General features: G+C 40.9%; 1 protein-coding gene across 1 annotated transcript in view; it reads left to right on the forward strand.

Annotated features, from left to right (window-relative positions):
• The window catches only part of cdh13 (cadherin 13, H-cadherin (heart)), a 266,521-nt gene that overhangs the window by 135,623 nt on the left and 117,514 nt on the right, over positions 1 to 13,384 (forward strand). Inside the window, exons 4-5 of the mRNA XM_080437656.1 lie at positions 1,577 to 1,690; positions 10,457 to 10,609. Of these exons, the coding sequence (XP_080293782.1) occupies positions 1,577 to 1,690; positions 10,457 to 10,609 (267 nt within the window). The remainder of the gene's footprint in view (positions 1 to 1,576; positions 1,691 to 10,456; positions 10,610 to 13,384) is intronic.

Here is a 13,384-nt window from a genome sequence, read left to right on the forward strand (position 1 = left end):
GTCACAGCCTCCATGTTAACAGTAATAACTTGTCTCGTTCATAGTGTCAAAGACAGGCGTTATTTTCTTTCAACACCTCAGCCAACAGAGGGACCCTAACTGCATCAGCGATCACAGAGTGAAAACATTTCTTCTCACAATATATAACAAGAACCTTGATGAAGATGAAATGAGATTATTCTGTTGTGTTCCCAAGCATGAAAGGAACATTTCAAATTACCTTCCTCTGCATACACATAGCTTGGCTTGGTGAAAACCTTGTCATCTCTCATTTGTTCATATTCACTCTCTTTTCACATTGAACTCCTGGGGGAAAGTAATAAGAAAAATGTCTTAAAGAATTGAATTTGAAAACTTGAGTATGAATTTGTAATATGGTTGATGTCACGCTCCTCTCCTCTGCTTTGCTTTACAATGGCAGTATTATCATAATTCAAGTATTCAGCACTGAATTGAAGTATAAAAATATAAGTATACTATCTCATAATTGTATACCTCTCCTTCATGTCCTCCAGGCCTTCTTCCCTCCTTGACCCATCTCACTGCTCTTGTGCTTTCTCAATAATTGTTGGAATCTTCCCATTCAACACATTCTCACTCCCAACCCATAACATGCTTGGGCAACATGTGACCGGACGTCAGCTTGGGAGGCAAAAGGTGCCCATGTCGCATCGCCTGTTGACGAGGACAAACGGATTCTCACCCTATTCGTATGCAACTTGAACGGCGTTGACTCAGCTTCGCACCGCTCAGCACAGGCATTCGCTCGGCTAGTGCCTCGATCAGGCGTGCCTCACACGGCTCAAGTCTGCTTCTGATGGCTTGTCTTCCGTGTGTTAAATGTTTTAATGGTGCATCAACATGCTAGATTCAAAAGGGGTACCTTTCACCTCCCATGTTGACATTATGGTCATTGTTTCACAGCTTGTCATATATATATTGAGTTGGAAGTGAGAATGTGTTGTCCCATTCAATCTTCCATATTCACAGTGATAGAATGTGCAGGAATTGTATGTAAGCGAATGTAAGCGATTCACAAGCCAGTTGTCCTCAAAACCCCCCTATCACTGTGACTGTCTGATAAGCACGGAGGTAGCACATCAAATATTGTGGAGATGCAGTGACAGTGTAGTGAGTGTTGAAGTTCAAGGACACCAGACAATTACTGTTTACCTCTCTGGAGGTGTGTGTGGAATATAGTCTAGCTTGAGAGTATCAAGGAATGTGGTAAGTGGGCAGACTCAGTTGACAACTTAATGTTATAGAGGTGAAGATGTATTCACAATGCTCTCCACGTCACACATACTGTACCTCAGTCAAGAAAATATAAAGACAATATGACGCGGAAAATGTACTAATTCACAGATACCGTACATGCTGACATCCCAACTCAATTTATAATAAACCGGTTCAAATCTGAACCGGAAACGTGTATGTATTCTTTGTAGCGTTTGGACACAAATCGCTGAGCGATCAGGCACGTAACTATAGGATTTTTCCCCCCCTCAATTGCATACTGTAACTGCATGCTGTGTGCGTGCGTTAATGTGTAATGTGTTTATCCTCTCTGTTGCAGGACATCCTGGGTCTTGGTCAGACGCTGTCCTACAGGTCTAAGAGATCCCTGCTGGTTCCACCTATGGTCGTCACAGAGAACCAGAGAGCCCCCTTTCCAAGGATCATTGGCAGGGTGAGGAACACATGGGCTGATCTAGCGCAAGCAACTTAAGGGGTCCCAACCTCCAAGTTGCAATTCCTTCCACTGACAGCCCTATTCATGGCACAGAAAAGTCCAATATGATTCTATTAAACAACGATAAACTCACCAATATTGCGCCTCTATGGACAGCTCGGGTTATCCTCTTTGTCTCTTTAGATTCTTTGTTTCACAAAAATACACCGTTATCCTTTTATGAGCAACTTTATGTCGATGAACACAGCCATGATACTTTTAATTGTTCTCCTTCTTTTGCTGAGTTTTACACCTGCGTTACCTGTGTGTGCTCATTACCACCAGGCGTGTGACTGAAGTTGTTTTGGGCAGTGCTCATTTTAAATCCCTCAACGTTCTGCTTCAAAATGCAGGATGTTGAGTGATCTAAAATGTGCATTTCCCACAAGCTGGTGATAACAACAACACACACAGGTAACACAGGTGTGAATCACAGCAAAAGAAGACGAACATGGCTTCACAGAGTTTATTGAGAGAAAGTTGATTGTGGATTCTTTATGAAACAACGGCTTTACAGAGACAAAAAGGTTAACCCAAGCTGTCCATAGAAGTGCAATATTGGTGAGTTTACTGTTGTTCCATCATTTACTGTTTTTTTCTCTTTCTTTTTTGGGGGGGGGGGGGGGGGGGGCTTTCAATGACTGTTAGCTGTACGCTTTTGAGTCAACACTCAACAGTCTGTCTCGAGAGAACCAGATATGTGTGAAGAACATAGTGCAGCTGGTGGTAGCGAACCATACATTACATTTAGCCCCATATGTATGTCACTGTTAGCCTTTGATGGATCTCGGTGTGACGAGCACCTTTGTTGAGGCCGAACACTTTAGGATCAACCACATCTCTCTGTGCCCATTCACACCGGCATTTGAAAACATATTCCAAACTGAGCCCTGCTCATCATAGATAATTGCACACTAGAGCCCCATCATCAGAGCCAGAGCCTCCTGTTTATGCTAACACTGTTCTCTGTGTGAAACCTCAGGGGGGCTGAGAGGACCAGGGACACAGTGTGAGATCGCAAGCTTTCATTTGGTGGGTTGTGAACAGTCTGCAGGGGGCTGTGCACAGAGAGAGAGAGAGAGAGAGAGAGAGAGAGAGAGGGAGAGAGAGTGAAGTGAGAAGGTTTTGTTCAAGGTGTTACTGAGATTTTGTAGTAACGTGATGTGATCATTAGCAATCAAACAATTCCATTCTACAACTACTTCCTCTGCACCCTCTCACCATACACTATATCAGGGGTGGGCGACTTTGATGATGGAGATGGCCACTATATTTCCACACTCACTCCAGAGGGCCACATTGCATATACTGTCGGGCAAACACCTCTTCTCTCCGTATTGTAACTTTTTTCGTAAATGAATGCCGTACTTCGACCATTCTATGTCACACAAAAGTAGCAAAAATAGCCGATCTACAAACTCAAAACGCGCCGCGGTGCGACGCATTTTGAGCGTGTAGATCTGCTATTTTTGCTAATTTTGAATTGGAATCCAGGTTAGTTTTCGTTGCATGTTTGGAATTGTAACAGCTGAAATCAATAATATATCAGTATTCCGATATTTACCGCATTAAGTGAAGGTGGGGGCCACATGTGGCCCCCTGGGCCGCCAGTATGCCATGGCGGCCATGTATGCACTATATCTTCATCAGTTTGTCTGTCCATCCACCCTATACCGTCATCACTCCCTCTCCATCCATACATCTTCATTACGCTCCAGCCAGACTCCATCCTTTAATGACAGTCAGGTTTGTAGGGGGTTGCCCATTAGTCCGACAAATCTTAGATTAGTGAGATGTTATGTTTAGCATTGTTTTTGTGAGGTTAATGTTAGGGTTAGGGCGAGGGTTAAGGCGAGGGTTAGGCATCGTTTTTTGTGAAGTTAAGCTCAGGGTTAGGCTTATAGGCTTAGTTATAATGTGCACTGTCTGACCAATTGTATGGTCTGTCAGACTAATTAAGTGAAATAGATTTGTTTACACTTCTTATTCAACATTACTTACATTACTCAATTTATCAGCCTCTCTCTCTGGGAGAGAGGCAGTCAGCAACATTTCTGGTTCTGGTGTTTGTATGCTGGACTGTGTGGAAGCAGTGCCTGGATGTGTGCTTTCTCAACATGTGTACTACTGTATATTCACAGTTGCACACTTTCATGTCATTGACTCCCAGTGGAGGAGGAACCTTGTTGCATTCCGTCACACCTCCTGCTGGCCGCGGGATTGTTTTCAGAGACGGGGCTCTGTAGCTGAAACGTGAACTCTTTCAAGATATATATGCTGGTACTGAATCCTGTGAGGTTTCATTCAAATCAGACCACAAATGGCGGCAGTAGAGCAATGAGAAGAATAACGGACGGACGGACGGGCGGGGGGAGGGAGGAAGGGATGGATAGACGAAGGACATACAATACCAAAATAATAGTTGGTGTATAAAAATGAATAATGTTGAGACATGACTCCATGTGAATTCCATCCATACCATGGCCATTTAAGACAGAAGACATGTGTTTGGGTCACTGAACTGATGCTTTGGAGCATATGAACTCTCACACATGCAATACATTTGCTACTGTCGCTGCAACAATTCAACGCATTCACACAAAGAAGCAATGGGTGAATGCATGCACAAAACACAGGCGCGCACACACACTCTGATAAAATTTACACTTAAGCATATTGTTTTTGTTTATTTTATTTCGGGGGGCTGTCACTCTGGCTTGAATTTATCAGCTTGAGATGTCACCAATTTCTACTGGTGGATCCATCTCAGCTGTCCTTGCTGTCAGTTCTTCAACGTGTGTTTATCCTTCCTCACCTCAGGGTCAGGCTCACAAATCAACAGGACGCCTCTGACATGACATGACAGCTCCAATAAAACAGTGCTGTCTGCAGGAATGAACCCCCCGCTATTATAGCAAGGAGAACAGACACGTCTTCTGTACAGAGCACATCCTGCCTCTCTGTGCCTGTCAGCACACCTCCTTTTCATTTCTCCTCCCTGTCTTCATCCCTGCTACCATGTGGCTGTCAACTAGTTTATATTTTGTCTTTATTCCTACAATCTTTCATAGCTTCATTCTTACTTTATGTAGCTCACTCAATCAATGTCCCTCTCTCTTGCTCTCTCTCCCCCTCTCCTTTTCTCCCTTTCTCTGTCTGGCTGTCCCTCTGTCTGTTTCTCTCTCCCTCTCCATCCTTGTCACTCTTCCCATTTCAACCAGAATAAAAATAATTGAATTGATAAATTGAAAAAACTACTGAAAAAATCTACAAAGTAAAGAAGTCTAGCAGCCAGCCACAGTCAGTTGTGTGAAAGCATTGTTTACTCTAATTAATGTTTTGACTTATGAAGAACAGAATGATCCTCCTTTTCTTCAACTGGATAATCATCATCAGACCTGTTTATGGTGGCTGTTTGCAAATGCACACGTATGCACACGCACATGCACAAGCAGAGGATAAGAAGAGCTTAGAAATGGTGTAAACAGCATGTTTGTGTGGTTTGAACCATCAGAGGTGTTCTACCCTTCAGAGCTTAACAGAGGAGTGTGAGTGACTGTGTTGCTGCCTGTAGTTAACAAGGCTAGAACCCCTGTCATTAGCTGCAGGCGATATAGAATCTGCCGTCACTTTTATTTTTCATTATTCTCTTTTGATGTCTTGCTTTTTTATATTTCAATTGCCTTGGGAATTTCAGATGGATTCATTAGCCAACGAAAGCAAAACATGAATGATTCAGTGTCCTCTTAAAAGTCAGCCTCTTTGTTAACGATGACGTCAGGCATACAATGAAAAACAACGCCTCCAAACAGACCCAAGTCCCGCCACCCCTACACAATAGATGCTGCACTTGTTTTGACTCTTTAGTTGTTTCCATGAAGGGTCCCTCAACTTCCTTGTCCTTTTCAGGCCTGATTTGATTGGCTGCTATTAGAATCAAGAATCAAGAGGGTTTATTTGTCACTTCTCTACAGGCAGCGAAATGCTATTAGCGCGGGCCTAGCTAACCAATCAAAGGGCAGTTAATTGCCCCATTGTTCTCTCTGTGTGCTGTGATGAGGTGTTGTTGTACCCTCCTCATCATCATGGCGCTATAGGAGACTCTACCTCTACTCATCCCTCTGATTAGCAGGCAAGAGTGGAAGCTCAATCACACAGGGTCCCTACTCTGCTGCAGCGTGACAGGCATGCATGTACTGTATTCACTCGCATGCATACATACTATATACTGTTCCCATGCATACATACAGTACTGTATGTATATAATATCTATACTGTGTATGTATATACACATGCATATGCAGTACATTCACTTGCACACATGTTTAAACTTGCATACTGTATGTATGTATTCACACACATAATGTAAGTTGACTTTATCTGCATTCACATGCATAATGAGTATGTATATACATGCATAGTTTTCCTTTTATTTATTAGCACATAAAGAGAGAAAAAAATACATATAACCATATTGTGCAGCAGAAGTTTAAAAGCCTAGAGGCGTATAGAGAACTTCCCTGTTTTGCTGAATCAGACAAAGTATACATATTATTCAAAAAAATTACAGTAGTACATTCAAGAGATATGCATAAATACAAACATACATACATACATACATACATACATACATACATACATACATACATACATACATACATACATACATACATACATACATACATACATACATACATACATACATACAGTACACACAGTTCATGCATATATGCTGCATACAGAATAACCACCTACCCACCTGCCTACAAACCCACATAACCAAATGCATACATACATGCACATAGACCTATTTATCTACTGCTTTTTGGATATGAGCATTTTTTTGTAGTTTGCTTTAAAGACCAACAGAGATGGAGAATATTTTCAGCATAGGATAAGCGGCATTCCAAAGTGTAGACCCTATACCTTATTGAGAACTACCTAAGAGAAGTACGACAATATGGTATATGCATATACATATACATTCACAATTACATGGGTGATAAATGAAAGGAAAAGCCTGAATAATGAGTGGAGTAATATAGCAAATGCATCTGCTTCAATACAGGTGAATTGCATGAAATCTAGCCGTAAATTAACATCCTATACTCTGTAGCATATATACAAATGATCAGTTTGTCCGAATTAACCTTAAAAGTGACTATGAAAGAGGGTTTGTTATTGGGACCTGGACGGCAAGAGCAGCAGTCACAAAGACTGTTAACCAGTAACCTATTGTTTCGTTATAGGAACAGTGACTAAAGCGACATCTGCATTGGTATCTATGGGAAAGACGTCAGTAAATGGGGTCAGAAATTGTGGTTTAAAACTCACATTGGATAACTGTCTCGAGATATTATACTAGGGTTGTAGTGGAAAAAGACAAATCATAAAGACAAATCATTGAGGGTTTTAATAGTGTTCCAAAAACCATAGGCGCTGGTCTACAGGGATGTGGGTAAAAAGGTGATATAGTCAAATGAGTCATTCTTCACTGTATTTTACTGTATAGAAACCCTGAATTATTTTGAAAAATTAAACTAAGTTTGAATTTGTCAATTAGTGGGTTTTCCTCAACAGTCACTGTTGAGTCACCCTGCACTCATACCGTTACTAATGTAGTCTCACCCCTCATAATGGCTGCAAGAGAAACAGCGACCTGGAGTCATTCACTTCTAATCAGCTCTGGGCCAAATGGAAAGATTGGGTGAAATTATGGCTGCTGATGAGATATCTAAAGAAAGTTTAGCAGGCTTCAACTTTATACAAATAAGCAGTTACTCTGGTATAGCAATTATTTTTCAACAGAAGCTAATGTTTGCACAATTAACAATTCATTGACTGACAATGGAAGCAATGTCTTGATTTACGTACATATTTTGTAGTACAATAAATGAGTTTGACATTGGAATAGAAGGGAAATACTTTATTGATCCCCAAAGGGAAATTAGGCTGCTTGCTTAAAGTTATGATGTTGTTTTGGACTACTGTATTTCAGTGCATGTATTGCTTTGCATAATTTGTAGCCTGTAAATTAGAGTCTAATTGTGGGTAATTAGTGGGTATAATGAGATAGTAATGATTCATTTATAAGAAATAATGATTGCTAAATACAGTTAAATAGCATTGCTATTGCAATGACATGACTTAGAATTTGCCACATGTGAACTATACAAATATAGCTGCAGTAGGCAAGTGAAGATCTGCTCATTTGCAATGAATTAATTAAAGCCCTTTAAATACATATATGTTATGGTCATCTTCTCCATGATTTTCCAACCAAAGAAAAGTAATTAGAATATAAGTAGCGTCGAATTACTAATAGAATGGGTTGACTATACCCATGAACTGACCAATAGAAACATGACTAGAACACATCCACAATCAACTCCCTGTATCCTGTATTTATCATTGACAGATGATTGTAGGGTGTCTCAGTCATCGTTTTTTCAACTGCAGGTTCTAACAGTTTTTACACTTCAAACAGAATGAGAAGATGGAGAGAGAGAGAGAGAGAGAGAGAGAGAGAGAGAGAGAGAGAGAGAGAGAGAGAGAGAGAGAGAGAGAGAGAGAGAGAGAGAGAGAGAGAGAGAGAGAGAGAGAGAGAGATGATAAAATGATGAACTGGGCAGTGAGAGACGGACAGTTAGTTTATTAACGAGGATGGTTCTTGTCAGAGAGTAACAAGCGGGGAGCGAGGACCATGTGGAGGAGAGGGACGAGAGCGATTGAGAGAAAAATGAAGTGGCGCTAGAGATAAATGACAGAGTGGCTTGAAGGGTGGAGAGCTCCATCTCACATGCTCTTTCAAGCAGTGGTGGAAGAAGTACTGAAGTATTTTACTTATGTAAAAGTAACAATACCACAATATAAAAATACTCTGTCACAAGTAAAAGGACTGTGTTCAAAATGTTACTTGAGTAAAAGTACAAAAGTATTGGCATCAAAATCTACTTGAAGTACCAAAAGTAAAAGTTCCAAAATGATTGAAAATAGCAGATCTACAAGCCCACAACGTGTCACATTGCGACGCGTTGTGAGCTTGTAGATTGGCTATTATATATAAAATAGGGCTAACGTGGTTAATGTATGTTTTATAATAATTTATATCTGCAAAGTAACTAGTAACTAAAGTTTTCAAATCATTGTAGTGGAGTAAAAGTACAATAGGTAAAAGTATTGAAATGTGGAAGTACTCCAGTAAAGTAAAAATATCTAAAAATTGTACTTAAGGACGACTTCACCCATTTTCAACCTATTTCCATATAATTGGTCCTCACTAATGCTCATGATAAATGATTGTCCACGGCCCTTCTTTGTCTCAAAGAAGGGCCGTGGACACTTCAGAAACCCGCCTACCAGTGATATCATAATTAGGCAGTTTGTTTTTCATTTTTTCAAACAAGATTTCAAATGTTTTATTGATTTTTTTATTAATGTGAGAACAATGGCTTCTATTATAGAAGCCATTGTTAACTTTCCAGGAATAGAAATTCTGCAGTTTCTATTAGCTTGGATTCCCAATCGATGATGTCACTGGTAGGCAGGTTTCTGAACTGTCCACAGCCCTCCTCTGAGACACAGACCGAGTAGTAGAGTAGTAAACGGTACCATATTATCATGAGCATTAGTGAGGACCAATTATATGAAAATCGCTTGAAAATGGGTGAAGTACTTGAGTACATGTACTTAGTTACTTTACACCACTGCTTTTAAGTGGAGAGTAGAAGATGTTTTTCTTCAGCCCGTGTCCCTCACATGCAGAGAGAAGTGTCTCATTAAAGGTGACCTCCTTGCATCCCTGTGGTGCTGAGGCACGGTGGAGACTAGACATTTTTGACAGAACTCACGAAGTTGATGAGGGTCAGTGGGGGGGCAGGACGATGATTGACATGCACTGTATGTGTGTGTGTGGACGTGAGCATATGTGTATGTGAACTCACTTTGACATGGATGTGCTGTGTGTGTGTGTGTGTGTGTGTGTGTGTGTGTGTGTGTGTGTGTGTGTGTGTGTGTGTGTGTGTGTGTGTGTGTGTGTGTGTGTGTGTGTGTGCGTGCGTGCGTGCGTGCGTGCGTGTGCGCGCAGCGCTCGCGCGCGTGCGTACGTGAGAAACACTGTTGACAGGTAGATTCGACAGGTAAATGGAATGTGCTGGAAGGTAATTGTCTTAATAGTCACTGGCAGTTTTCTTACCGACATATCAATTATTTGTTAACAATTCCAGTGGAATACAAGCTCTGTATGTACTCTTGTAATACAATTGAAATAGTAAAACAGAGCATCAAGGATCATTTAGGGGAAATGTAAATAGACTCTCACTACAATGTACAGGCTACATAATTGTCTACTTCAGGGCTTCCCAAACTTTTTCACTTGAGACCCAAAAGAGAATTTTGGTGTTTTCCTGCTGCTGTGTGTGTGACTCTAACATGAATCAGGTTTTTTTTTTTAATGTTGTTTGCTGCTGTACTGAATATAAATCTAATGTTGTGGTGTATTTGTGTGTGTTTGTTTGTCTCACCTGCCTGTTCCTGTTGCTGTGGTACCTCTGTATGCTGCTGGCCGTGACAGTCCCATGTGAGTACAGCTATCTTAACTCTCCAGGTCACGGTAAAGGTGTCAAATAAAACCGCATTGTCAGACAACTTACACATGTGTGTGTGTGTGTGTGCGTGTGCGTGTGCGTGTGCGTGTGCGTGTGCTTGTGTGTGTGTGTTTCACAGGTGATCTCAGCAGAGAAGAGGGTGAACCATATGTTTCATCTGACAGGCCCTGGTGCTGACCAGGATCCCAGAGGTGTGTTCACCATCGACATAGATACAGGAGACGTGTCAGTCACACGCTCACTGGACCGAGAGGCCATTGACTCCTACCAGGTCAGTCAACTGATTCTCACCACAGTGAATCTATAGTGTCCCTATAGTGTTCATAATTTAAACTGCTAATTTGTTGTAAATTACAATTTTGTTGTAATGTAATGACACATTTTCTATTGCAACAATTTGGCTACAGTTGCACATCTTTTTGGTTAAGGTTTGGTTGAAGGAGTAGTTCACCCAAAAAATAGCTTCAATTACACACCCCATGAAGCATTGAATTCATGGAGTTTTTTAGTTTTTTTGTCGCATTCCTAAGCCAATAGTATGATGACCGGCGGTCTCTCCGGTAGGAGACTCAAAGAGTCTCCTTTGAGTCTCCTACCGGATACATTAGCATCCTCCAGCCGGTAATCAAATTATTGGCTTAGGAATGCGACAAAAACAAAAAAATCTTCATGAATTCAATGCTTCATGGGGTGTGTAATTGATAGAAAATAAGTAATTTTTTGGGTGAACTACTCCTTTAAAGTAAGTAATTTTGGTGGTACGTCGTCATGGCACGGTACGGTCACACGACGGACGCCAGCCAAATAGATAAATTGACCGGAGCTTCCAGTTCTTCTGAGGCACCAGGTTACATACGTAACCTAACGTTCCACGGTCAAATCATATTGATCTTATCTTATTTTCAAAACCGGACAATAGGTTGGATATTGAGCTGAGAGCAAACTGTTAACTAGAAAGGCGCAATTTGGGGAAATTGCAAGTGTGGTTGCACCGACACGAGTCGTGGGTTGCAGCCGCCGGGACCCGAGGAATGCGCTGGGAGGAATAGCGTTAAGGCCACACATCTTTTCAGCACTTACACCAGACAATCTTCAAGAATCTGATGCTGATCTGAGCGATCAAGATGACCAAACAGATAATCCTGACAAGTAGAAGAAACATTGATCTTTCTGACATTCTGGTACATTTGTACAAGACCCCAGACAAGTCAAGGCGATGGTACTTTCTCCAAATGAAGTCACAGGCTTTTTTTTTTGTGTATACCGCCAAAACTGTGGGAGGAGTAGCATGCCAAACTTTTGGGTTGCTCGAGAAACGAAGAACCACACTAATAATTCGGGCAACCACACTAATAAGATGACTGGATACCAACACATATGAAAGGAGGAGAGAGGAGGGGAAGGGGCCAGAGACGCATACAGTAATACATATACATAATGCATGCATGCATGTGTCTCTTTGTGCAGTTGGTGTAAGAGTTGGATGAAGTGTATGTCATTCAGAAGTTTTCTTTTTGACCAGAATATGAGATGGTTATGGTTTGTATAATGATGGTCTCACTTGTTTCAACTGTACGTACGAGCCTGCAGAAGAAAGGCAACGTTATTTTTTCCAGCACATATTTTCTTTCAGTCAGTTCAGTCAAACAAGCAAGATGGACATTGAATACGATGGTGTTAGAAAAGAATATCTGATATTCATTTTGACCAATACATATTGACTATCTGACAACAAGAGGAGAGGAGGAAAGGAAAGGAAAGGAAAGGAAATGAAAGGAAAGGAAAGGAAAGGAAAGGAAAGGAAAGGAAAGGAAAGGAAAGGAAAGAAGACGCTTAGGCTATTATCTGAAAAAAAATGAAAATCTTTTTAAAGTTTGGAAAATGTTCACATACAGTTTAATGAAATGCTGAAATGGGATGCCAGGGTTAATGTGGTTAATGAGGAGTGGAAGATTTGACATTCAGGGTGAGAGGATGATGAATAAAGATGGAATGAGGAAGGAATGGTTATAATTCAGAGATGCAGCTGTGTGTCAGCTACACTTTTTGTAATTGGTTAGGCTTGTCTGTTCAGTGTATGTTCACTGTCTGTATTAGGTTCAGACTGGCAGCCCAAATCAGAGTTTTGGCCTATCCAGACTGGAATCCTATTCTTTTTTTCTTTTTTTTATCAAAAAGTTGAAAGATAAAAGTTTGAGTCAGAATACACCAATCCGACCTGATCACTTCCAGATTACAGTCAGTCCTTAAGATCATAATTGAGAAACAAATTGGATTTTCCTGCAGTCTGAACAAGCCCAATTGTCATCACGGCAGCAAATCCTAACTTGAGATTAGGATTTGGATAGGATAGTGTATTCTTGGAATTGGGATAGTATGTTTTTAGTTTTAGTTTTTTAATCCAGTTAATCTGCAAACTGCCCCAAACTGCCACACCAGCCAGCCGGACTGTTTTCCCCTTGCTGCGTGTTTACTCCACGCTGTTGAGGCTTTGGAGTACGCAGAATTTCACTGCAGTGTTGCTACTGGCTGTATTGTTCACAGGTGTCAAATAAAGAACACATACACACACACACATTGTAAAAGTTGATTAAACACCTATTTTTTTTTGGCCTCAATCAGAGCTGCATGTTCTGTACAGTGAAGTACAAGAGTTCTGATCAAATCCTGCAAACCAACAGAATTAACAAATTATGGAACACAGTGAAATGTGTGCAGATGTGCCACATCTGCAAAACTGAAAAGCCTGAAGCATTTATTATGAACACTTTAATTCATAAAATAGATTAGATGCCCTGAGTTCTTGCTTCTTAATTCAGACAAATACACAGGTCCAAAACAAGTTTTGCACACTAAGACATGCTCATATGGTCTTCACTGAGTCTTCTCTATGTCATGTACTGTGACATGACAGACAGGAGAGAGAAAAGAATGAGGGAGAGAGGGAACAGAGGCTTTTCAGATCTGCTGTCAAAAGACATCACATTGACTGCATTGAGCCCTCAGTTCCAAACACAAAAGAAACCCAGCCAGAATTCAGGCGTTT

Source organism: Gymnoscopelus braueri (assembly GCF_963280865.1).
Source record: "Gymnoscopelus braueri genome assembly, chromosome: 9".
Taxonomy (NCBI): Eukaryota; Metazoa; Chordata; class Actinopteri; order Myctophiformes; family Myctophidae; genus Gymnoscopelus; species Gymnoscopelus braueri.